The 27,342-nt window shown below is 36.2% G+C and overlaps 4 protein-coding genes and 1 long non-coding RNA gene across 12 annotated transcripts in view; 3 read left to right on the top strand and 2 right to left on the bottom strand.

Annotated features, from left to right (window-relative positions):
- The window catches only part of LOC124307408 (fasciculation and elongation protein zeta-2-like), a 396,278-nt gene that overhangs the window by 352,238 nt on the left and 16,698 nt on the right, over window positions 1-27,342 (bottom strand). The gene's annotated exons all lie outside the window — the stretch shown is intronic.
- LOC124307340 (BTB/POZ domain-containing protein 9) lies at window positions 23-11,278 on the top strand. Of its 2 annotated transcripts, XR_006908781.1 has the most exons (12): window positions 23-322; window positions 1,285-1,626; window positions 1,708-1,860; window positions 2,889-3,078; window positions 3,260-3,515; window positions 3,722-3,854; window positions 7,432-7,569; window positions 7,801-7,931; window positions 8,072-8,200; window positions 8,420-8,609; window positions 8,803-9,091; window positions 10,615-11,278. XR_006908781.1 is itself a non-coding variant. In XM_046768907.1 (11 exons), exons 2-11 carry the CDS (start codon window positions 1,312-1,314, stop codon window positions 9,007-9,009), a joined length of 1,842 nt encoding a protein of 613 aa, XP_046624863.1. In that variant the 5' UTR covers window positions 88-322; window positions 1,285-1,311; the 3' UTR covers window positions 9,010-10,448. The 2 variants fall into 2 exon arrangements, 1 of the variants encoding a protein (XP_046624863.1); XM_046768907.1 differs by lacking the exon at window positions 10,615-11,278 and having other exon boundaries at window positions 88-322; window positions 8,803-10,448.
- Window positions 10,583-11,922, bottom strand: LOC124307374 (uncharacterized). Of its 2 annotated transcripts, none has more exons than XM_046768994.1 (4): window positions 11,767-11,922; window positions 11,172-11,655; window positions 10,795-11,059; window positions 10,583-10,697 (listed from the first exon to the last, which is right to left on the bottom strand). In XM_046768994.1, the coding sequence occupies exons 1-4, from the start codon at window positions 11,784-11,786 to the stop codon at window positions 10,618-10,620; spliced, it is 849 nt and encodes a 282-aa protein (XP_046624950.1). In that variant the 5' UTR covers window positions 11,787-11,922; the 3' UTR covers window positions 10,583-10,617. The 2 variants fall into 2 exon arrangements, with proteins under 2 accessions (XP_046624950.1, XP_046624949.1); XM_046768993.1 differs by having other exon boundaries at window positions 10,795-11,083; window positions 11,767-11,921.
- LOC124307345 (RAC serine/threonine-protein kinase) lies at window positions 14,735-19,609 on the top strand. Of its 2 annotated transcripts, none has more exons than XM_046768918.1 (7): window positions 14,735-14,818; window positions 15,684-15,951; window positions 17,118-17,346; window positions 17,423-17,620; window positions 17,760-18,030; window positions 18,154-18,390; window positions 18,504-19,609. In XM_046768918.1, the coding sequence occupies exons 2-7, from the start codon at window positions 15,827-15,829 to the stop codon at window positions 18,842-18,844; spliced, it is 1,401 nt and encodes a 466-aa protein (XP_046624874.1). In that variant the 5' UTR covers window positions 14,735-14,818; window positions 15,684-15,826; the 3' UTR covers window positions 18,845-19,609. The 2 variants fall into 2 exon arrangements, with proteins under 2 accessions (XP_046624874.1, XP_046624872.1); XM_046768916.1 differs by lacking the exon at window positions 14,735-14,818 and adding an exon at window positions 14,853-15,439.
- On the top strand, window positions 23,939-25,547 carry LOC124307426 (uncharacterized). Its single transcript, XR_006908816.1, has 4 exons — window positions 23,939-23,989; window positions 24,239-24,401; window positions 25,068-25,197; window positions 25,416-25,547. It is a non-coding gene; the product is annotated as an uncharacterized LOC124307426 (long non-coding RNA).

Raw genomic sequence — 27,342 nt, 5'->3', positions numbered from 1 at the left:
AATATTTGATTGGTTAAGACGGGTCAGGATAGGTTAAATGCATCTGCGCAACTGTCAAAATATTTCGGTAGAATCAAGTTATGTGAACTTGGCATGACTGATTAGCCAGTTAACAAAACTTTACGTGTATTTGGCTATGTATTGTATAAGATGAACTTAATCTTGTTAGTAGTTAACCGTGTGGTGTAAGTAGTTTCGAAAGTGTTGTTTACTTTTGGCGTGATCGAAGAGTGCATGTCGGATTGAAGTGAACCAGATATTATAGCACTTGGAAATTTTCGATATTCCCTTATTATTTGATGACCAGAAACGATTGATATCAGTGAGTGGAAAATATATGTATATTGTATATGATCTTCTTCATGTTTTTAAATCGTACATTGACCAACTGTTATTCATAACTTTCTCGCTTCGGACATCGTTCGTTTAGTTCGTTTTCTTCGTCCACGATTTGGTATAATACATAGTTTCAGATAAGATTACATTAAACAACTGTTCTGTCATAATAACATTCAGGGATACCAGTTATTTTTTCTCTTAACCTTGGTATATTCCAAAATTCAAGGTTACTTCGACGAATACTGTGATTTCATATTATGACTTGAAAAGCATATTAATACCACCAACATCTAATCCTATTAATCCGAACGTCAAAACACAACATGCCTTTTACTCGAGTTTTAAATATTTATCAAACTTGATATATTTTATAATATCTTCCAACTTGTTTGCATAAAATTGATTTAAACAAACATTCCGATGATCTAATAACTGAAAAACAGTCATGTGTAAGCCTACAATACATACAACAATAAAAATTTGTCTATCCCGATATTAGGAAGATGTTTCATTTTAATGAAGCTATAAATATTTCCTAGTCAATGTTGACAAACACGAATCAAATTCCTTGAGGTCATATAAATCAATATCAATATTTTTATTTAGTTTATTTATTTATACAGAATAATTGGTCCATTACGTTAATTTTCCTCAAATAAGCATCTTAAATTTGGAATTAGTTCCAGTCTTTTCAATTGTTCTGCAAATATAATAATGAATTGACTAAGATCTAAACGTTTATTATACATATATGTACATACCTTGTTTCTTCTTTTCTTAAATAAGTTATTGGTAGTTATATTAATTGCCAGTTTGTGAATGATTGAGCCTGACTTGAATTCTGCATTATTATGATCGATGAGAGCCGGTTGACAAGCTTAATCATGGATGTTTGCATATCTTTTGATGTCAAAAGATAATCATAAAATCGTTGTTTACTTCTAGAAATAACAGTCGGGTTTGGTACCCAAGATGAGCTCGCACCATCACCTGGGTCCTTCATCCGGTGAAATAGAACACATTAATTTTTTGTCGGACGACATTGGTGCCTTGTACTTATCAGATGATTACTCAGATGTAACATTGGTTGTTGCTGGTCAGCGGTTTAATGCTCACAAGGTGATCTTGGCTGCTCGAAGTCAATATTTTCGCGCACTTTTGTATGGAGGATTGAAGGAGTCAAATCAACAAGAAATTGAATTGAAAGGAACCACTTTACCAGCTTTCAAAGGACTGCTTAAATACATTTACACTGGCCATATGTCTCTCGCCAATCAACGTGAAGAAGTGAGACTGACTACAAATTATATATTTCCGAAAATTAACTGTATAATATAGCTAATTGCTTTTTCAATGTGTGTTGCTTAGGTCATCTTGGACATACTGGGGTTGGCTCATCAATATGGATTTTTAGATTTGGAAACCTCAGTCTCTGATTACTTGAGGGAAATTCTCAACATTAAAAATGTTTGTATTATATTCGATGCAGCTCGTCTGTATCAGCTTGAATTTTTATCTAAGGTAAGTTCACCATTGAAATAACAGTAAGTAAATTGTTCCACATATATGTATGTAGTTTCAATGTTATTTTTTGTAGTTAAACTAGGTACAAAAGTGTTCATGTCACTTTCAACATGTAATCCCTGTGCAAATTTTACATGAAACAACCATCGCGAGTTTGCATGATAAAATATTTTTAAATGCATTTTCATTCTTGTATATTCAACCTCAAGACGATACTGAGGTCGTTCATTTCATAGAACACATTTTGCATGATAACCAACTGATCGTATTTGCCTCTGGGGAAAGGCTCGTCCATTCAAAAATATGATGTATGATTTGAAAAATTCGCCTTCCAGGTAAACTCAGATCTCGCATTTTCAGGGGAGGCACAACGTACATTTCCAAGGTGTGAAGCTGAGTGTAATTGTGGGAGTTAATTTGGACTAGCATAAAATAACACCGTTAAACTTTTCAGTTTTTCCAATACAAACTACACTTTTATTTCATTTCGACGTACCAAAAGCTCAAGATCTAATTCTTCAGCTATATCTTGGTGAATTTCGGATTATAGCTACATTGTCTAAGTGATTTTGTAGCATAGCTGATTTTGCAAGTAATTGAAACAAAATTGAATTTGTTAAAACTGCAGATATCAAATATACTAAATTTTGTGGGGTGGAGTGCTCTACACCTACCATAGTGCTTCTACTGCTCCTGGTCATAATCTAGTATATTTGTGGATTGAATAAACAATTTTCATAGAAAACACATTCTCATTGAATGAACGACCAAACCAGGCTAAAACAATAGTCATCACAATTTTTGATTTACTCTTCAAGCTGCTACATTCAGTTTAGATATTTTTGGTCATCGCATCAACAAAATATGTGTCAAAATATTTGATGCCACTACTATAATACAATAGACCTTGCCATGGCATTGATATGTGATTTTTAAAATCCGTATCAAATCCACTATAAAGAGTGACTTTTTCTGACTATATCACTATTATTAATCTTCTGACAAGTAATTATTTTCTTTTACAGGTGTGTCATGCATACATGGACAAACATGCTCTAGAAGTCATACAGCACGAGACTTTTTTACAACTAAGCCCGAGTGCTTTGAATGAGTTGATAGCGCGAAATTCATTCTATGCCCCAGAAATTGACGTGTTCCTAGCTGTGCAGGCTTGGGTGAAAGCAAATCCGGATCTGCGTGCTAGGGATGTTGTAGGCAAGAGCATTTATTGCATTATGTTGTTGTAAATATTGTCAAAACCAAGTATAAAGTAGTTTCATTTCAGTTAAAATCAGCATATTCCATTTTATTGTAAATTTGAATGTTGTGAAAACTACTTAGTTTAGACATAAGTCTATTGAGCTACATTTTACGATAACTGACAACTGTTTTTCAGGTCAGGTCCGACTAGGATTAATTGATCTAAAAGATTTATTGAATATCGTTCGACCGACTGGGCTAGTATCATCAGAGGCTATTTTAGATGCAATTACAGAAAGAACACAAACAAAAGACTCGGAATTGAACTATCGTGGTCGTCTTCTGATCGAAGAGAATGTAGCCCATCCCAGACTTGGTGCCCAAGTTTTACAGGGTGAAATGCGTAGTTTTTTACTCGACGGTGACACTCACAATTATGACATGGAACGAGGGTATGTCATTACTGTTTTAAAAATGATTATAAGATATTAACAAAAACTGTGTAATAAATGTCTTTCCTTGAATTTATGTGAGCCGGCTAAAATTTATCCAATGAATTAGTTATACGTTTATAATTTATTAAATATATCTCGAGTCTTGAATAAAAAGAATATTTTAAAAACTAATTTTGTTAATTATCTGAACTTCATTTACACAGGTACACTCGACATGCTATAACAGATTCTCACGGACACGGAATTTTAATTAAATTGGGAACGCAATGTATTATAAATCACGTGAAGATGCTGTTGTGGGATAGAGATCTGCGATCGTATTCCTATTACTTGGAGGTAAGTGTTGAGTGTTAAAATCACTGACATTTTTATATAAATTTTTTGTTAGTAATGCAACTTTAATGTCAAAGTTTCTTTTATTTCTTTTTATTATAATAAGACTTAGGTCCGTATCAAAATTGTAATCAATCGAAATTTCTTTAACTCTAAATCAACGTTCACAGAACTGAATCGCCATCAAGTTTCCATAAGGTGGCAAATGCTGCTAGGAATCATTTACCTGGCTAAACTAGCTGCTACATTTTACATAAATAAAAAAAGCATCATATTTGGCAGGCATAACGAACGTGCCCTATAAATTTTGAACGGTTTCGGCCCGGCAGCTTTTAAGTTATTAACCTTTAAAGATGATGAACAATTGTTCTCCTTCGTCGCAGATCGTTGATATGTTGTCTTGGAGACACGATATCTATCGAATCGTGGCACATATGAAAATGAAATTTCAAACGTAGGTTTCCATCATTCAAATCTGGAAATCCATCCATGCAGAATGAAGTAATTATTTATATTGCAAACCGCAGTTTACCTCTAGGAACCATAAAATTAGCGGTTCCTCATATGTGAACATGAAATTTGAAGAGTATGCTCATACTATCTAAATCTTGTTTTCTTAAAAAGATATAATAATATGGTACCGATTTCTGTAACCATGTCTTATTAGATTATGAAAACTACACCGTCAGATTTTTCAACTGCAACAATTTACTAAAAATTTTGGCAGTACCCCCCTACCAATAGATGTCAGGTCATTGAGTGCGTCAAAATACAGATTAATTATACCAGCTGAACAGCTCGACCAATAGTTTTGAAATTTAGATGGTAGATTTGTGTCATTAATATCTTGATTGCTATTGATTTTGAAGAAAATTGGAATATGGGTAGTACAGTTATTGATTTTTTTCTGCAACCAGTGTATAGTGCGATTTCTCACAAACTGCTGGAAGTGAATTCTTCGAATTTAAAAGACAAGTTCGTTGGAGGTGGGAAGCAAAGTCTTTAGATTTTGAAATATCCTTTAACATCATATCGATAACACATTAAACATACATAATTAACATATCAATGTATAATACAATCATGTTTACAGTCTCCTTTATCAGAATGTTGGAATGAAATCTTAATTCTACCTGTAGTTGCGTTCCTCTTCGTGAATCATGAAATGCACTGAAACTTGAGAGCGAAAATTAATCGTCAGTCTCTGTTATGAAATTAAAAAATAGAGCTAAGCACTATACAATCGCCTCACAAATATGAATTGCAACTTCGCATCTCACTGTTTTCCTTAGTGATATCGGAAAATGATTGCACAGCGTCCATACTGGGGAGGCACACTATGTCTTATAATTTAACGCTGTTCTTGTTTTATGTTGAAATATTATTATTTTTTGTACCAAATTTTTAATGACAGAATGAGATATTTGTTCTATAGAGATTCGTGCGTATTAACTTGTATATTGAATGAATATTACAAACTAATTCACTCGTACTTTAATTCTTGGAAACCGAATTATGGAAACTATGTGCAGATGCAGTTAAAAACTATATCTATGATACAACAGGCATAATATTCCTAAGAGGTAGATTAAATCTCAGATTAATAGTGGATGTCAATCCAAACGACGTATTAACTTTGAAAATAATAAGAAAGATCACTCGAAATTTAAGCAACTGACTAATCAACATGATTTAGCATTGATATGTTTCTATACTGCGCGCTTAAGAAATAGTACTATATATTTAAAAACCATAAAGTGACTGCACATTAGAGTGTCCCTTAACAGGGGTGTTTCCGAATTTGTATGCTCCCAGGGGCTCGAACGCTTCCAAATCGATAAAAAAAAATCCTCTAAAAATTTCAGCTCTTAATATTAACTCTAAGATAGTCTGCTTTCCTGCTAAAGTTTCTTATGGAAATAACATGTAAAAAATATGTGTTGTTTTTTTAAACTGTGTACGTTGGTGACGAATTGACTTACAATAATGAGAAGTACATATTTTTGTAGAAAATTCGATGCTCTATAAAAAAAAGTCTCTTACGATTTTTTGCTAAATCTACTGGTTCAAAAGTCATTCGAGCTCAAAGTTTAATTTATATAAAATTATCAACATTATCGAGTATATTTAAAGGATTAGCAGTTGTATCATGAAATATATTCCATTTTTCCTGCAGGTTATTTTATTTCAGATCAATTACAGTTTATATTATGAGCTTTTGGTATGATCACCAATACATATTTATCTTAAATTAATAAAATTAGATAAATATTGACACTGAAAAATGAAAATTTTTTAAATAATAACAAATTTTAAGAATCAATTTTCATATTTTCAACGCTTGAACATTTTCGAGTATCAGTATAGTTTTGTTTATATTCTGATAAAAATTTGACTATAAACTGCTGCTGTTCTGGATTTTTAGTCAGAATATTGTGATAATCTTCAATTAACTTAACTGCTAATCCTTTAAATATACTCGATAACATTGATAATTTTATATAAATTAAACTTTGAGCTCGAATAACTTTCGAACCAGTAGTCTTAGTAAAAAATTGTAAGAGACCTTTTTTATAAAGCGTCGAATTATCTACAAGAATATGTACTTCTCATTATTGTAGGTTGATTCGTCACCAACGTACACAGTTTAAAAGATCAACATATATTTTTTACATGTCATTTCCATAAGAAACTTTAGCTAGAAAGCGAACTATCTTAGAGTTAATATTGAGAGCTGAAATTTTTAGAGCATTTATTTTTATCGATGTGGAAGCGTTTGAGCCCCTGGAAGCATGCAAATTCGAAAACACCCTTGTTAAGGGACACCCTACTGCACATTGTAAGGTGTCTTTCAATAAAAGTGTATAGTATAGTTGAATGCTAATGACAGTCAAAATACTTGAAATCCTAACAGTATTAAGCATATACAAACTAGAAGCTGACTGGACATTGTAGGGTCTCCTTTGATGAAACAGTTCCAGGTCGTGTACGTTGGTATGTCCTCTTTTACTCACAAGGTGAATTAAGGTGTGGAAGGCTGACTGGAAAAAAGAACGTGCCCACCAAGTATGTTGCTTTGGAGTGATTTTTCGATATCATTAGACGAAAGTTAGAGCCGAATTCGAGATCCATACTTGTGAGGAAGTTGTATATTGCTTAGTTATACTTTTGCATTACATAACAGAGACTTGCGATTAGCTTTTACGCTCAATTTTCTACTAATTTAAAAGTACATACTCAGTGGAATTGTTGACATGTATAATGTTTTGCCCTGTATTTGATTTCTTTTTGTATGCCTCGTATGATGTTAATGCTATAACCTCATGTGCTGTCCAAGTAAAAATGCGTACTTGGTAAATTTTTTGACCTTTATAGTGTTTTTGTCATGTACCAAACAGTATTCCTACACATTCAGTATTTTTAGTTTATTTTCGAAACTATTGATTTCAGAATTGTAACTGCGAATGGATCTACTAGATCAACGATACTGTAATCAAATTTTTTTGAAGAAAGTAATCAATTATATACTTTCGTTAATGTTGAATTCGTAAGTTTACTACTTTTGTATTTTTTACATTAGGTATCGATGGACCAGAAAGATTGGGTTAGAGTAATTGATCATACAGAATACTTTTGCCGTAGCTGGCAGTACCTATACTTTGAAGAAAGAGTTGTCTCTTACATACGTATAGTTGGAACCAACAACACTGTAAACAAAGTAAGTAAAGTATAAAATTTATTCAGAATCTAAGTTTTCATTTAATTTTCCATGCACTAAAATAGTGAAAAAAAGATGCTTACAAAACGTTTGCATCCTGAATCGAATTAATAAGAATCTGAAATTATAATTATTAAAAGTATTGCTTATATTTTTTAAGAAACAGTTTCAGAACTATCTTATTTAAACGCGGAAAATTGAAATTTCACCTCTCATTTATTTTGTGATTAGGTGTTTCATGTGGTCAGTTTCGAGGCATACTACACACACCAGCCAGTCAAGTTGTCTAAAGGTTTCGTTGTGCCAATACGAAACATTGCTACAATGGAGCGAAGTGCTAGTGTTACAGAAGGTGTCAGCAGGTCAGGTACCATAGAATGCATGTTTAGATTATGATACTGAGTCTCTACGTGTCATGATACTTATGAATTACTTTTGGGGCATTAAATAATGAAATATAGAAACTTTATCCATGAACTGATCATAAACCCTGTATAATTAGGTCTCGCAATGCTTTGTTGAACGGTGATACATCCAATTATGATTGGGACAGTGGATACACATGTCATCAGCTTGGGTCTGGTGCCATTTTAGTACAACTTGGACAACCATATATGATTGACTCTATGCGGTATGATTTTTGCAAACTATCCTTTATGGTTGAAATTCTTGTTCAAAGTTAATTTTGATTTTGAAGCAATAGTTGGAAATCCATTTCCTCTTCTTGCTTTTCTTTGGATTAAAGTCAATTACCAAAATGAATTGCTAAATTTACGTTAATTAGTATTCGAGATAGGCATATTTACTTGTAAAGTAAATATAAATGAAAATAATTGTTTTATTTCATTAGATTGCTGCTTTGGGATTGCGATGAACGTTCTTACTCATACTACATTGAAGTGTCTGGTAATTCATGGGACTGGGAGGTTGTTGCAGATAAAACAAAAGAAGCTTGTCGATCTTGGCAAACGCTTCGCTTTCATCCGCCAAGACCAGTTGTTTTCATTCGCATTGTTGGCACACACAACACTGCCAATGAAGTGAGTTAAAATTTAATAAACTGCATTAATCTCATTTTTTCTTAAATCATCAATATTATCCGCATATTATTTCATTGTCAATGATCTGAAAAAAGGTGAGGTGATGCAGGCATAAGATTCATATTGAATGGATAACTTTGCCCTTTACTAAAGGTATTGATAGTAATATGTTCATTTTATTATATTCATGTAGGTATTTCATTGCGTACATTTTGAATGCCCGGCACAAACAGAGGACGAAAAAGCTATCAACTCACCTACTAAGCGAGGGAAAAAATCAGTACTAAACACTCTTAATCCCTTGATGCCACCACCACCAGAAACTGCAACGGAAGCAGTCAACATTGACAATGAAGACAACTCGACAGATGATTTGATGGCTGGCGCTGCTGTCTTTTAAAAAATACCGACTAGGCTTAACACTGTATTATCAACTAAGAATTTCGGTTAATAAGAATGTTTCAACGAGGTTCAAGATTCATGTGAGTACTCTTCGAAACTTTTTTGTAATCACATTAGTTTAAATTCATTTCAACTTGATGCCTGGCATATGGGATGTGTCCAGAGTTTTTTATTGAATACTGGCCACGATTGCGACTGATGCAGTCGATTTTAACTGAAGCCTGAATAAGCCGCCCTTTTTCTTGAAAGTAGGGTGGCCAGTATTTGATAAATGACTCCATATATAAATAGAAACGTGGTAAAATGCCCCCAAGCTGTTGAGATACAAAGTGATTCATCTATGTGTACCACGCCGATTTAAGAAACTAAAAATAAGTTGAGGATACTCGCTACTGAAAAAAAAAGTCGTTCAATTGGAGAAAAAATTGATTTTGCTGGAAAACCGAACGGAATTTTCAACCATGCTTGGAACAAAAAAATATAAAAACAACCACTTCTAACAGTTATGATTGTACGGTGTCTTTAGTATATTGAGTTTTTGAAAAAATCTAATATACATAACCACCTATATATGTGTACCATCATGGTACGAACTATATCAATGCCATAAAAATCTGATTGTGCAGGCAAATATAAATATACGTAATGACAACGATCTTTGACTTATTGCAAAGTTACTATTTTTTTAAATTAGTAATGTGAGAATGTAAAATTTTTTATTTCGTTGTGCTTAGTGACAGACTTAAACATGTTTCAATGCTATATTTTTTAATACGGAATGTTATTCATAAGCGGTATGACTTGAGCGTAGAATATAAATACATTGTCATTTTGAAATCTTAAAATTTCTGGCGCTTGAAAGTATGACAAATGATTATCAGAGACGTACTAACGAACCCCAAAATACTCTTGCTACATCTTATTCATAGTATGAGAAGAAGTTATTTATTTAACTAGGAAGTACCTATAAAAAGTAGTATTTTTCTTCGGATTAGCTTTCGTTTTGATATCATTTTAATATGTTATTCTACATAATTTATAAATTCCCATATTTTTCATCTTATCAGGAATTAATCCGCAAATTCTCAAGACCTGTATGTTCATAATGATCATGTTCTATAACTTGAAAGCTTGAAAGTAGAAGTTGTTATTTTCAATTATTGATAGACTATAGGAGAGTAATAATTGCTCAATCAAAGGTTAGTACAATTCCACATCATTCTCAGGTTTAACGTTGATATTTTATGATCAATTTACTACTCTACATATGCATACATGCATACATGTATATGCGCGTGTGTGTGTGTGTACATATTTATATACTTATATATGGAGGTTTGGTGTCAATTTTTTTCTAGTCTTCCTCCGTCAACAATATGTTACTATAGAAATTGGGTAAAAATGGTGTAGACTATTGCTAAATAAATCAGTTGAAAAGAAAACCATTCCTCATCCTGCTTCTATCTGTATAAATCTGGTGCTACTGAAGGCGTGTGTTCACATTTAATTATTTACTAGTTCGAAAATTTTACAGGGTAGTGTTTAACTTTAAGAAAATGACGTATCACAACTCATTTTGTTTTCATTTTATTCTCTATTACAGGCTCTAACTGTCCAAAATTGAATCCAGCCATTTTTCAAGATCAATCGATTTCACAGGAGCCGAAGAGTTCGGGATTTTTTCCTCTGTTAACAGAATAAATAAATAAGTACAGCAATTTAAAAGAAATGGTAAAAACGGCATTTCTAACTATAAATGTAGACAAATGCAATAGACTCCCACCTTCAGTTTTAATTTGGTAAGTAGGTGGAGCAATTTTAGCCTGATCAAGTTTAACAGGTTCCTTTAATGAAAGAAGAAAATCTAAATCTTCCTCTATTGTTTCCTTTCCTTGAGCCATCTCATGAATTTCAATTGATACTTCAGGTTCACTTCCACTGTCTATATCTTGATTTTCAGCAACAGTTTCTCTTTTAATATCCATCAAAATTTGGACAATGTTGTTATCAACCTCAATAGCATCTGATCTGGACATTTCAGCAAGATTCTGAAACTTCATTAGCTGATCAGCCTGCAACAAGTATTGGGCAGTTTACAAGCCTTGAGAAGTATATTCAATTCAAGTAATAATTTAGGATAATTTAAAAGCTGCCACTTACCGTGAAATATCTATCTTCTACATCAATATATTCAGTGAATGGAACGCAGTTAATATCTCTGGCAAGTTTTTTAACATTTAATGAAAATAAATCGGAATACTTGGAGACTTCGATTGCCCAATTTTTTTCAGACTTAAAAATGAAATGTCCGCCTTCAGATATTGGAACATTCAACAGCGTTTGAAAATCTTTTGCTGGAATTTCTGTATCTGGTATTTCCTCATATTTTTTCCAATTCGATACAACTTTACGACGAGTACGAGAATTTGTTGTAGGGTCATTGTTCAATATATCAGCCTCCTGAGTTTCTCGTTTCAAATGGGCAAATTGCGTTTTGTCAGAATTCGTGTAATCGTAATCTTCTGGATTTAATTTTTTAATGACTGGAGTTTGGTCGGGTTTACTGTCTGAATCTTTTCCTGTTTCTGAGATTTTAGAGACCTCATCTTTCTGCCTAGACGGCTTGTAACCCCCTTTTCGAATCCTATAATTATTTATTGTAATTAATTTTCTACAAGTTATTTTGACTTGACCTAAATTATTTTAAATCTATTGGCTTTCTTTATCATTTCATCAATAACAATTCAAGTATCACCTTGGCTTTCTTTGCTCCATTTCATTAATATTCAATTACGATAAATACTTGTTAAAATTAAACATTCATCAATCAGACGTTACATTTGGGGTACGGTGATAGGACTCAACAACTTATAGCTGACAGCTCGTATTCAGTTATTCCTTAGATCATATAAGTGTAACATTCGACCGGCCTGCGACCAATTTTTTTCCTCATAATATCGGCACCTTTCTTCTGGCTAGATTTTCATGGGCAGCAAAATGCTGCGGCAGCATGCAGTGCGACACTGCGACAGCGAAGTACCGAAAAACCACTGAAACACAATCTTATCTATACAAAAGTGTTATTCAACATTAATTTAGGGTGCGTATCGCTATTAGCTTCCAGTGCTACGAGTGCTTTCAACAAGTTTTTGTCTCTGCTGACTTGTTGAGTAGCTTTGCCTCTGTCCTAGGGAGTTTTTAGCACTGCCAGCTAATTTCGGAACGCCCTACGGTCAAAAGAAAAAGCCCTAGAGGGGTTTTTCTAAGAGATAGATGTGAAGAGTAAGTCCATGGTGGAGAGCATAGATTGACGTCACATTATAAGCAGTCCCACCTACAAGGAGTAGTTTAGTCGATAAGAATACCATGCATATAATCCACACCCTGAACCCAAAAATATTGTTACTTATATCTCAATACCTAGATATCTATAACCATGAATATTATTTTTCATATCATAATACCCAAATGCCAATGACCAGAATATTGTCTATGCATACATTAATATTTTAAACTTCCATATAAAAAATATTGTTTATTCATACTTAAGTGTTGTTTACTCATACTATACACCGGAATATCTTTATTCATATTATAATACTTAAATATCTATAATTCTGAAGATAGTTTATTTACGTTACTGTCCACATTATAATATTCGAGTATCTGTAAAGCAGAATATTGTTGCCTATATTTAGTGCAGAATACATGAACTTAAACGAATATAATTACATTAACATTAATGTAATCATGAGTCTTACCACGGATGTAATCCTCTCGCAGTGCTATGCCATCTTACGGTGCTATTTCATGAGCAGTAAAAAGTAGCAGTGGTTTAGTAACTTACTAGTTTTCACTAGCATCAGTCTGGTAATTTTACGCAGCAGCAGCGCTGCTCATGAAATAGATCGTGATAGCAGTAATTGTTGCGGAACGTCGCATCATGGTCGTATCGTCTCGAACCTAACCTCATTTTAAACGTGAAGACTAGTGACACGCAGCAGAATCGTGGGATCGTGTGTGAAAGTATTGGAGTATTTATTTATCATTTCTATTGATTCTTGTGATCTTGTGACTTGTGGCTCGAAAAACTGAACTGCGAGCAGCAGAAACTTGCGCCGGAAGTGATAGGGGAAAACTGCTGCTGCTGCTTTTTACTGCTCATGAAATAGCACCCTTAGGCTGGATTTTTACGGGCATCAAATGACGCGGCAGCACCACGCCATCGCCGGGAAAAGTCACACATTAAAATAGGTACCGATGCAACGGCAAAATGCCGCACGTCGAAATCAATGTGTTAAGGTCAATTGACTTCAATTACATTTTTATTCGAAGAATTTAAAATCTTGGATTGTTAATTGGAAGTATGAAACAATGGAGAAAATGAAAAAGCGAGACGAAGTAGCTGATGGCGTATTTGGACGAAGCACAATTGATTTCTGTCGGAAAATCACGTCAATACAGTGCATCAAAGAATCAATTTAACTATTTTTCAAAATTGGCTAAATTTTTACTGAAAAAATCCAAAAGGGCTAGGGTGCTGTTGTGCGATTTTCACAATTCGGAAACTTTTTATTTCAGAATCGTTTTTGCAGGACTCTTTTTTCACCAGTTGGACTCTCAGGAATGCGAGAAAGGTATCAAAAAGAGCGTAGGACGCACAGCAGAAGAATTACGAACGAAATCCTACGTTTTTCGGCTGTTACTCTTGATATGTTGCTCGCAGCGCATTCCATAGAGATTGTCTGAGCTCTATGAGTAGCTGTTCAAGTTTAAGAAAATAATTTAATTCATTCTCATTATTCTACAATCGTAATACATGTAATGTATCGAAATGATTCAAGTATTATTATCTTTCTTATTATTGTTTATTGTATAGTAGAAAGGCCCTGGAAACATTGCGGTATTTTCAGTATGATCTGTGCGGTAATAAACGTATCAAAAGGTATCTTAATTATGCTTGAGTGCACGACTCTAGAATAACGAGAAGGAATTAGATTATTTTCTTACCTCGAAGAACTGCTACCATTTTACTTGATTTTCTTTCGCTTCTTCATTTTCTCCGTTTGTTCACACTTTCAATAAACAACCCTAAATTTTTCAATTCTTGGAGTAAGTTCACATAGGCGTGGCGGTGTGGAGCGCGGTCCAGCGTAACTAATCAAATGCATGAAATCTAGTGAACAATATATTCCACTCATTTTGATTAGTTACCGTTATATATATACGTTTCCTCTCAGTCAATATAATGTAGCGTGAGAAAGACAGAGTATCTCTCATATATATATATCTCTCTCTCATCACTTCGGCTGTATTTTTCGCGAGGTCGATGGGATAGGTAACACTTGGGCCGTGTTCGAAAATTGACTGACAGTACTGTCAGCAATCTTTTATCTCTTTTGCGCTTCCAAGTTCGTGTATAGTTCTGACTCTGTCTTAGGGAATTTTGAGTACTGTCGGTCAATTTACGAACACGGCCTTAGAGCATATACCATGGAGGAAGCCGTATACCCTTTCGTGTTAGTGGAAAACGGCACAGAGAGGGGAATAGTAGGACGAGTACCTTTCTCTGTCTCGCACGCTCGCGATTGGCTGCCGTAGAAAGAGAGAAATACTTGTCTTACTATGTTTCTCTCTTTCGCACTCGGGGACTCTTTTTCCGCCACCAGGCTTCCTCTATGGTATGTTATGGTGTATGCTCTAAGGTTCAAAGCAAAGCTCCCCGATAGCAGTGACTTCGTGTGTAGATATCAGAAGCTTGCAAAACTTGCAAACCTGGAGTCACTCCCACCTTCGAGATTTCATATGTAAGCGTTATGTAAGATCGTATTTCAGTATTATTATATTCCAGTGTTCTTGATGAATACCGAAAACAGGGATATGGACATTCGTTTTCAAATTACTCCTATCTGCCAACGCTTCTAGCGCTCAAAGTATGGAACGAGAGGGCCTTCCTCACCACCTATCGTTTCAGACCTTTGCATATTGAGTTTCCCTCTAGAATCACTTTCACAACTAACGTTCTAACCTAGTGCACAGTAATTAATGGCGGATTGGTGGAACTTGTGTATGAGAGACGAAAGCATATATTAGCAAATGTTTGCGGAGTGAAGAATAAGGTTTAAAAAATTTTCATGCAGTTTGATGTGAAAAACGAGTTGTAGCATGCTACCCCGACCAATGGCTAGAACATATAAGTGTGATTATATTGAAAAATAAGTGTTTTGTAGTGTGCAGTGAATTACAGCGTAGTCCTGCATATTTCGGCGATATATATTGAATTGTAAAAAATTAACCACTGTGTGAACTACATTAAATATCTACGTTTGAGTAAAATTGTTGGGGGGATATGGGAGACGCACAGATGGGCGTCGCGACGCCTGGAGACGGTCAGCAAGTCGTCAAGGAAGGCTGGCTTCAAAAACGCGGTACTAAATATATGCACGTACATTTACGTACTATGCGCTCCCATACGCATACGCGGTACACGCAGTTGCATAGAGTATATACACACAGTCACGTTACACATATTTACATCTCATACTCGTGTTTTATCAGCGATTGTTTTGCTATAGCTCATTTTATCTCTACAATCATCCTCCGCGCTTCCGAAATGTATTTTTTTATGCACTTATATTCTGTTCTGACTTTTATTTTCGTTTCTTCATCCAGGTGAACATATAAAGAATTGGAGATCACGTTACTTTGTGCTTCGAGATGATGGCACCCTGGTTGGTTTCAAGACCAAACCTGAGCAGCAAATTGCTACAGCTGCGCATCCGCTCAACAATTTCACTGTGCGTGGTTGCCAAATTATGTCTGTCGACAGGCCTAAACCGTATACATTCGTTATTAGAGGCTTGCAATGGACAACTGTCATTGAGCGAACGTTTCATGTTGACACAGAACAGGAAAGAGAGGATTGGGTCGCAGCTATCAGGTAATATTATCAATTCTATCTTACAAAGCTTCTGAAATTATGTCCCTGAGAACTTTCTGATAGGTTTAATGTTACAACTTTGAGCCCAGGTAATGAATACTTCAATCATTGACAAGTGAAAATAAGCCCCAAAGCAGTTATTTATTTCAAGACGTTCAACGTTTGTTAATTGTCTTATGTTACCCATGTTTGATTCAGCGTGTTTGCTTCAGTAGAGATGCTTGTAGGTTGTTTTCATGCAAAGCTCTCAATCAATATGAGCCAAGTGATTCAGACGATATGATAATTACTTGAGTATACATGTGGTCAACTAATAAGCATTTGAATATTTTCAAAACTAGCTATCTCTGTTGTTGATTAAACAGAAACAATGAACAATGAGCTAGTGATATTCTAGGGCATAATATATGTTATAAATGCTGTTTTTCTGTCATCCCACCATTACATATGTTTTTGTTCAACTGTACTTAGTTTCTTTACTTTTCACATGGTAACCGATGAGTATTGTGAATGTTGTATTTTTTATTTTACATCCTTTTTCGGACTAATATTATTTGAAATCATATCTCGGAGTGTGCAGAATACTTCTTCACTTTTGATTCATTTTAATATTGATTGAGGTTTGAATTTATAGAATTGGTTTACTTTTGACTTTGGTTTTGTGCTTATATGCAACAAAATGCCGATTTCAAAATTAATACAATTCAGTAACTTCTTTAATCATGCAACTAGTGTCCCCATTTTTTAATCATGCAAGTACCGATCCCTTTGATGTATTATTACCATAGAGTGTTTCGTTTAGTTGTTTTTATAGTCATTATACATAGATTCAAACATATTTCAGGTTACACAGTGGGTCCCTTATTTCTTTAAAAGTACCCTATTTTATTTTCTTTTCCTATAAAACTGAGGGCTTCTGAAGGTAAAACTCTCCTACTTTTGCCAGTCAGTTACTTTTTTTTCATCAACTAAAATGGACCTAAAAATTCAATTTGATGCTTGAGAACAATGTTTATAATTCCAGCTTAACATAGGCACAAAAAAAAAATACATTTAATCTCAAAAACTCACATATCCTTTGGTCTTGATTATAGTAAAGCGTGTGATACAAATGTCGTTAAGTAAATTTATTTATAACAGATTAGATTTTGTTTACTTGTACGTAGATATGTAGCAGATCGGCTGGCTAGTCAGGAACGGTTGGATGGCGCGATGCAACCTTCGGCATTGTCTGAGGACATGGATGTAGAGATATCTCCTGGTGTGCGATCAGATTCATGTGGATCACTTGGTGTTGTATCAGGAGACAGTGATGGAGGCAGCATTGATGAATTGTCAGCAAAATTTAGTGTTCAGGGTACATCGAGCAGTAAAAGTACTGGCAAGAAGAAAGTGGCAAGTAGAAAAATCTGAAAGCTTTCTCTCAGCTGTTTAAAACAAACATTATAATACCTCCTTATTGTTACCATAGACGCTGGAAAATTTTGAGTTCTTGAAAGTACTCGGAAAGGGAACATTTGGCAAGGTGATTCTATGCCGTGAAAAAGCCACCGGTCATCTGTATGCTATAAAAATTTTACGGAAAGAAGTGATCATCCGGAAAGACGAAGTTGCACATACATTGACAGAAAATCGTGTCCTCCGTACGACCAGTCATCCTTTTTTAATTGTACGTATACATTAATTGTCAATTTATCCATCCATTTAGTTATATTGATTAATTTCAGTTTGCTTTCGTTTATTCGAAAGAAACTTTTAATTATCACTCAATATAACTCATTCTTACTTGTAAATTATTCCTTTCTCAGTCTCTGAAGTACAGTTTCCAGACAGCGGACAGACTGTGTTTTGTTATGGAATATGTAAACGGGGGCGAATTATTCTTCCATCTTAGTCGTTCCAGAGTATTTCCAGAGGATCGTACGCGTTTTTATGGGGCAGAGATTATATCTGCCTTAGGATATTTGCATTCCCAGGGTATTATCTACCGCGATTTGAAACTTGAAAATCTTCTATTGGATAAAGATGGACACATAAAAATCGCGGACTTTGGTCTGTGCAAAGAGGACATCACGTATGGTATGTGATCTGTTAGACTCCGGCAGTTTGCATTCCAAAATACTCGGGGTCCATATTTTGAGACAAAGAATCATCGTAATATTTCCACAAATTGTTTTCATCATTTTGTGATTACTTTACAAGGGAGGACCACTAAGACATTTTGCGGTACACCGGAGTACCTAGCTCCTGAAGTACTTGAAGATAACGACTATGGTAGAGCAGTAGATTGGTGGGGTGTTGGAGTTGTTATGTATGAAATGATGTGCGGTCGACTCCCATTTTACAACCGTGACCATGAGAAATTGTTCACCTTAATTATTATGGAAGAAGTCAAATTTCCAAGAGCAATCAGTAATGAGGCTAAGGATATGCTTGGTGGTTAGTTGAAACTGTTATTAATAATTTAAACTTTACATTTATACAAGTATCGATTTATAATGTGAAAAGTTAATGACTGAACATTTTGAATATTTCTTATTTATTACTTGCAGGATTACTGATTAAAGATCCAAGTAAAAGACTAGGAGGGGGTCCAAACGATGCGAGAGACATAATGAATCATGCATTCTTTTCATCTATTGACTGGTCAGACCTGGAGCAAAAGAAAATTCCACCACCTTTCAAGCCTCAAGTAACATCGGACACAGACACACGGTATTTTGACAGTGAATTTACTGGAGAAAGCGTAGAATTAACGCCTCCAGATCAGGGATGCTTGGGCAGCGGAGGCGGATTAAATTCCATCGCTGAAGAACAGGAACATTTTCCACAATTTTCGTATCAGGAAAGTCATTCAGCAGCAACATCTTCGATTGTCTCGATCAATCACTGACCTTATATCTTATACAGAGAATTCAAACCCACAGCTCTAAATACGGTGATTCGGTGCTCTATAGCCTCTGATTTTTTTTCTAATAGGTATTATCACGCTACTCATATAATCTAAATGCAATCTAACTTTGAATATATTCATGATTTATAATGAAAAAAGAGAGAAGGAAATGGAAAACCGAGTTTGCAGTAATTGTTTCAAGAGAAATTACAGATTGCTGACTCAACTTGCGTCAATCCGAGAATGTCCCTTATATGTAGGGGATGATTCGGATACAAAAATAATTGTATAAAATGATGAGCAAAAAAGCCTTTTTCAAAAGTATTGGTTATTCATAATAATGCCTAGTAATTAAATGTCTTATTACCACGTAATGAGATTTGCGGTGAGCGAAAAAAACAAATTGAATCAGGAAATTTAATAATATGTTATTTATCCAGAATATTAATGGAATTAATTATTCTGCTATGAATGATAATTTGGCAATTTAGGAATGTTTGAATTTTACAGAAACTTTATTCTCAATATTATTACTATTATTTATTCCTTTTTTTTCTCTCACCGTGTTATATTAATGAATACTGATAAGATGACAAAAGAAAATTCAATAAAAAAAGAAGGAGATAAAAAAAAAGCGATAAGCAAATGATACCAAGTAACATTAGCCAAGAGGGAATTATACATATTATTATTATACACCATAATAACTATATTATTATATATACATATATTTATATTTTAACAATTAAACGATCATACATTATACAGGCTTGTAATGTATATCCATTCCTTGCTCTGTAAGCGGGTTGCCATAGCTAAAATGTTACAAATGAAAGGTGTTAATGGAAGTGCAGTAGAGTTTTTGCTACCATAAACGACAAGGCAGACAAGTTGTTTTGACATTGGCTGTTCTGGTGCCTCAGAAGCTTAGAACATAAATACTCGGAGCGACCCTTGTCATAGTTTGTGTACACAATAAAATATTTGACGGTAAATTTTCCAGCTAGAAACCTACTTCGAAGATACTGTTTGAATTCTTTGATCAAATCGCATAAAAGCGTCCCGTGATACATTCTAAGCAATGTAGCTAACTGATTTTAAGTCTGAGACGCTCTAGGAGCTTCAATGCCATTCTTGGCAATAAAACTCTGCAAAGACGTGTCTATATACGGCATCTTCTAGATGTTTGGTTAAGTATGCCTGAATTGCTAAGTAACCGCTTTATCTAGCCCTCACTTCATGATTTCGCTGTCCTACGGCAGTGTTGCCAAATAAGGAGAATTTCTCCTAATTTGCTTCGAGCGTTGACTGAAGAATATAAAGACGGATACCCCTGGGTAAATTTTTGTGACGAGTTTTTGGCGGGCAAGTGGGCCCAGGTGGGCCTGGGACACTCTACATTCGTAGCAGCCAAAGTAGTGTCGATATGAAAGATTAAGGCCGTGTTCGAAAATTGACTGACAGTACTGTCAGCAATCTTTTATCTCTTTTGCGCTTCCAAGTTCGTCAATAGCTCTGACTCTGTCCTAGGGATTTTTGAGTACTGTCAGTCAATTTACGAACACGGCCTTAAGATTGAGTCGGTAAAATGTGAGTACGTAGACTACTTGTCGACTGCGACTTAGAAATGTCGATCAGCTCGATCATCCCCGCCAGAAGACGCGTAAGCGCGTCCACCGCCAACTACCACACCTCCGAGCACGTCTAACCTCCGTCAACTACCTGCTCCCAGCGCCGAATTTAACTTGGAGCCGCCTGTAGTCCCGAACTTATTTGCCGCCCCCCCCGCACCTAGTGATCTGTTCACTAATGGATTTTTTCAATCAGGATCGATCAATATTTGATAATTTGTATCACACGTGCTCATAAGCAGTCATTTTGTTTAATATTTTTCGATATAGCTACATACATATAATAATAATAGTGGCATACAGGTAAATCGGGCGCTGATTGGGGGACTTCCACCTATACTAGTGTTGTGGTTTAACGGGCTACTCATGAATTCACTCCCATCCAAAATTCTCCAACGCCGTGGTAGAAGTTTCACTTCAAAAAATCCATTCTACAAGTTGCATATGATTTTGATTTACCAAAAAAATTGAATTTCCAGCGCCCATTTTTGCAGCCCCTAGAAAATGCCACTCTAGGCCATAGACATATTAGAATAGACCGCGTGAGCGGGCTGAGAAGGCGATAGCGTGGTAGAAAGAGAAAGCTGCATATAGGCCCCCTTCTATCCTTGTCTAATCGCGCATGCGCGGGACACGCGAGTTGTGTATGCCAGTATACTACACTGCGAGGCGTGAGAGTATAAAAACTTTTATTCATACATTTTCTATTTCATCCTTACTAGAAGAATACTGAACGCGCATGCGCGCGATTAGACAAGGATAGAAGGATGGGCCCATATGCAGCTTTCTCTTGCTATCGCGCTATCGCATTCACCAACGGGCTACCTTCGAGCTCACGCGGTCTATTCTTATATGTCTATGCTCTAGGCCCGGGAAGTCCGGCGCTGCCTCCTCCCACCTCCGACCGCCTTCGTCGTCCTCGTCAACTTCGACCCCGTCATCCTCCTCCGCACCCTCGGCCCACGTGATCATCATCGTCGTCGTCCTCCTCGACCACCGCCGATCACTTCCGGCCACCTCCAAACACTTCCTACCCCCTCCAGCTACCGCCAAACACCTCCTGTCACCTCCTACCATCCCGTACCACCGCCTACCATTTCCGAACACCTCCAACCACCATCGACCTCCGCCGACCACCTTCGTCCTCTGCGTCCCCCTGCTCGGCCATGTATTCTATAACATTAATATTCATAATTATTCCAACAACTTTTCATTTTTTCACTCGATCTTGAACTTGCGTAGGCATAGAATCGAAACGCTGTTTTAGCTAGTCGCAAGAGAAGTATCTACGTTGGATACAGAAGCAGAATTGTTTTTCGAAAAGTGTTCGTATGGCAAAAAATCCAAAGTAACTGTAATTCATCACGGATACGCTAATTTTAAGATGAAATGGATGCTCCGTATATGAGACAGTATTTAATGCAGTGTCCTGATTTACAGACCTAAAAAGGCGATTGTCGGCGATTTTTTTTTTTTTTTAATCGGGAGAGATAAACGAAGCTTCTTAAAACCTAGAGTGTATTTTAACACACAATTGAAAACTACAAGCAAACTTTTGTATCATCCAACTGTCCCAGAACGGCGGCGTTATTAGCTGATCCGTTAACTGAAAAATATACCCTTTAGTCAGCGGCTGACCATCGCAGGGCCTAGCCGCTTGAGTCTGGTATCGGCAGGGAACATAAAGTGCGTATTTCTTGTCTGAAATGTGAAAACTAAAATCATTACACATCATATCATATCATCATACATCATACATCATACATCATACATCATACATCATACATTACACATCATAAATAGGATCGAAATTCGAAACCAAAGTTTGGATGTTCGGATGTTCAGAAAGTGACGTCACCCAAAATTTTTTTCTCTCGAAGTCATCGAACTATAGTAATCGAAAATCAGCTAGCCCAATTCCTCAGTGTGGAAGCAACCGCGCAGTAGAGCGGACGGATGAGAGTCGCGCTCCGCAAATTTCGAGTACCGGGTTCTCTACCTCCCGGATCCCGCGCTTCGGGTCCGCTACGTGGTGAAACTCGACTTCCAGGATAAGCGCTCCGTGGTTCCTGGTTCACGTTTACAATAAATTATTTCAATTCGTTTTTCGCGCAACCCCGAATTCGGTAGCTGTCAGTCCGCTAATAAAATTTCTCGACTTCCAGGATAAGCGCTCCGTGGTTCCTCGTTCATGTTTACAACAAATTATTTCAATTCGTTTTTCGCGCAAGCCCAAATTCAGTAGCTGTCAGTGCGCTAATAAAATTTCTATAACTTTATAATCTTCTCATAGTCTTTTTGGTAAAATATGTCAATAAAAAAATTATATTAAACCTTACACATTATTTTTGATTTGTTCTCATGCTGAAAATATTTATTAGTATTCGAGGTATAACTCGAGGTGGTTGGCGGTGGTCGTTGGAGATGGTTAGGGGTGGTTGCGGGTAATGAAGGTGATTCAGGAGGAGGAGGACGAGGATTTGTGCTCGGTGAGTTTAACATTTTTATAATATTCGATGGCAATTGTAATTATATTTCATCTAATCTTTTTCAAACTTGTCATCTTTACAATAAATTATTTAAATTCATTCTTCGCGCAAGCACAAATTCAGTAACTATCCATGCGCTAATAAAATTTATTATATTATTAAGTAATTAATTAATTATATTAATCCTTACACAATATTTTCGACGTGTTCTTATACTGAAAATATTTATTACTATTCAAGGTATAACCTGAAGTGGTTATCGGTGGTTGTTCGAGGTGGTTGAAGGTGGTCGGAGGTGGACGAGGAGGAGGACGAGGAAAACGAGGAGAACAGGGTGGACGAGGAGGACGAGGATTTGTGCTCGGTGAGTAAAACACTTTCATAATATTTGATGGCAAGTGTAATTATATTTTATCTAAGATATTTCAAACTTGTCATGTTTACATTAAATTATTTCAATTCATTTTCCGCGCAAGCACATGTTCAGTAGCCATGAATAAGATTATACAATTTATTATATTATTAATTACTTAATTAATTACATTAATCCATACACAATATTTTTGATGTGTTCTTATACTGAAAATATTTATTACTATTCCAGGTATAATCCGAGGTGGTTGGCGGTGGTTGGAGGTGGTCGGAGGTGGACGAGGAGGAGGACGAGGTGGACAAGGATTTGTGCTCGGTGAGTAAAACATTTTCATAATATTTGGTGGCAATTGTGATTATATTTCATGTAAAATATTTCAAACTTGTCATGTCTAGAATAAATTATTTCGATTCATTTTTCGCGCAAGCACAAATTCAGTAGTTATCAATGCGCTAATAAAATTTATTATATTATTAATTAAATAATTAATTCTATCAATCCTTACACAATATTTTTGATGTGTTCCTATACCGAGAATATTCATTACTATTCCTGGTATAACCCGAAGTGGTTGGCGGTGGTTGTTGGAGGCGGTTGGCGGTGGTTGGAGGTGGTCGAGCTGGACGAGGTGGAGGACGAGGATTCGTGCTCGGTTAGTTTAACATTTTTATAATATTTGATGAAGTAAGATCAGCATCAGGAGTAGGAATAGGAGTAGGATCAGTAGTAGGAGTTGAAGTTGGAGTAGCAGTAGGAGTAGGAGTAGAAGTAGGCGGGGCGGGGTGGGTCCTGGGAGAGGAGGGGTGGGGATGAAGAGCGCTCCGTGGTTCTAGCTGTCCAGGTCCTTGACCCGGTGACTGCTGACCTTCAGGACTAATTTTCCGTATTTCTGGCTGTCCAGGTCCTCGACCTGATGACTTTTGACCTTCCGGATTAAATTTCAAGTTTACAAGTTTGATTATTGAAAACGTCATATTTTGTGATATCAAACCAATGTGCATGCTGCAGATAAAATTTTGAATCAGAAAAAAAACCGAACGACCAAGAGCAACAAATTGCAATGGGTGAGCGGTTGGCATTGTATACATAGAAATACATGACAATAACGTCGTTCAATTGAAGCTAAAATTTGTTGTGCGTAGTGTTCCAAACCTGTCAGCACTTAGCAGATTGTTCTGTGGAATTTTTTGTCGAAATTTATCGACATGAAATCACAATATGTTAAACTTCCATGCATGTGTAAGCGTGATTTGTAGCATTATATGTACAGAAATAATCTAACTCGCAGATTCGGTTTGCGTCACATGGCACAAAGCCAGTGTTTATTCTGTATACTGTGAAGCAAATGCCTGGATTTTTTGGGAAGTCCATCGTGACCCAATCTCCCCTACAACTATCGCATGTGGTAAAACACCGACAACTAGTAAACGAGCACACGAGCACAAAAACCAGTTACACTAGGCATCCGACCCCGAGCAAGCTTTAGCGAGCGAGTGTTTGAAAACTAGTTATATCCGATTCGCGCACCATCATATTATCGATGTACTAAAATAACCCAAGAAACCCTGATATCATATTAGTTGTCGAGCTCAAACGTAAAAAGTAACGATTTTTACAAAGAAATTTCTGAACGGAGATGAATGTGATTCAACCTTTTTTTCTGTGTTTTTTAGTTCATCGATGGTAAAAATATATGTCAATTCAATGTAATTTTAGTTTTTGCATTTCAGACATAAATTACGTACGCCATCTTTCCTGTCAATTCAAGATTCCAGCGACGAGGCGCTTCAATTGCCACCTAATAACTTTGCCATTTTGCGACAATTGATGATGGGTAAATTTTTCTTGTACTGTCCAAATGTGAGTAAAAATATACTCGAAATTTCACAAAGCTTCGTTAGTTATCTCCAATTAAAATGAAAATAGCTGACAATCAACGTTTCGCTTAATAATTATCGTACTTGATTGATTTGGAAAAAAATATTTGTACTTTTCCCAAATTGTATTGATCCTTACACAATATTTTTGATGTGTTCTAATCTTGGAAATATTTATTAGTATTCGATGTATAACCCAAGGTGGTGAGCGGTGGTCGTTAAAGGTCGTTGGAGGTGGTTGGCGATGGTTGAAGGTGGTCGGAGATGGACGAGGAGAAGGTGGATGAGGAAGATGAGGAGAACAAGGTGGACTAGGATTTGTGCACGGTGAGTAAAACGTTTTTATAATATTTGATGAAGTAGGATCAGGATCAGGAGTAGGATCAGAAGTAGGATCAGTAGTAGGAGTTGAAGTTGGAGTAGCAGTAGCAGTAGGAGTAGGAGTAGAAGTAGGCGGGGCGGGGTGGGTCGTGGCAGAGGTGGGGCGGGGAGGGGGCGGGGCTGCGGGAGGACGTGAGGGGGAGGGGGCGGGCGTGTGAGGGGGGGGGTTCTGCTCTATCGACTCTAACGGGCTCGCACCAACATTCGTCCTCCCCCCCCCCTCCTATCCCTTCCCATCCCCCTCCTGCCCTTGCCTCCCCCACCCCCTACAAGATTCGATATATTCAGGTAAATATAGATCATACACGTTTATGTATTTGATTGCATTTATTTTTTCACTGTATAATTCCGTCGTACATATTGCTTGTGCAACACTTTCTCAACTTTTCAATTTCGCGTTGACGACGGTATGTTACCAACGTTTTGCACGCGATAGCTGTCGGTTACGAAGAACTTCATAACAAACTTTATATATTTTTAGGCAACGCCTCCGAAGACTTTTTTCACACCGGCCATCTAATCCTCTGAGTCTGCAGCTTACAATAAAGTTGTGGCATCTAAGAGATGTGAGAACTCGACTGATAGGTCAGAAGCTGATGCATCCTCTGCACATCAGTCTGGTAGCAATACTTCGTCATGCGTACAAATACGTTCTTATTCGACGTTGAAAGAATGAGTGATGGATCAGTATCTTACCGAAGAGAGAGATCATCTGGTGTATGGGGGCTGTATTCAATCACGACTCGTTTCGTAATTCAGCAGAGAAAGTGGCTTTATTCAAATACATTTTCTCCGAAATTGATGAAGTCCAAAAATTAGAACTCGGTAAATTTAAAATTTCGTATGTAATTAACCTTGGTCTTGCGCATTACTTTAACAACAATTTATATGATATCACTAAGTCATGTGATACTTATGTACTAGAATTCTGCGAAAGCCTTGACAAGATTGCACAGAAACAACAAATGCATCGCATTGTGAGATACTGGGACAAAGAAGAAAATTAAGTAAGTACGTCGAGGTACCCGACGTCTGTTTTCCTGGAACATACGACTGAAGAAGATTTGTTGAAGGCTTTCAAAAGAGCCATAGATGGATACGATCTTGAAAAGATTCTACATGCATCGATGGACGGCTCACATGTCAATTTCAAATTTTTTGGCTTCTCAAGGAGGACATTAAATCTGAGAATGATGACCTGAAACTTCTTGATGTCGGTTGATTCGGTATTCATTCGCTGCATTGTGCATTCCAAGCTAGGATTTGCGGTACTGGTTAGGAAATCATCGATTTTTTGAGAGCCTTGTATAACTTTTTTAAAGACGGTCCTTCTCGACGAAAAGAGTTTATAGGATATTACATGAGAAGGAAATATTGAAAGAAATATAATGAAGAATTATAACAGGCCTGAAGGAAGACTTGCTCATTTTTTGATGAGAACGTTGAGAAACACTGACGGTAACGATCATTTCAAAATCTTCATTAAAACATTGCTCATTATATCACATGGTAATGCGAACTTAGAAAGAGTCTTTTCGACCAACAAAGAAAAACTCGTAGAAAATCTTCATGGACAATCTGTGGTACTACGGTAAGTTTACGATGCTGTTATCGCAGCTAGTGGGATACACAATGTTCCAATCACTAGAGGACTTATCCATGCCGCAAGAAATACTCACACGAGATACAAGGAAGCTTTGGTGCAAAAAGCAACAGAGAACAAGGCCCAAGAACATGAGAATGAGCA

The sequence above is a fragment of the Neodiprion virginianus genome, chromosome 6 (assembly GCF_021901495.1).
Source record: "Neodiprion virginianus isolate iyNeoVirg1 chromosome 6, iyNeoVirg1.1, whole genome shotgun sequence".
Taxonomy (NCBI): Eukaryota; Metazoa; Arthropoda; class Insecta; order Hymenoptera; family Diprionidae; genus Neodiprion; species Neodiprion virginianus.
Note: the sequence above shows the minus strand (reverse complement) of the source record. Positions and strands in the feature narration are given on the sequence as shown.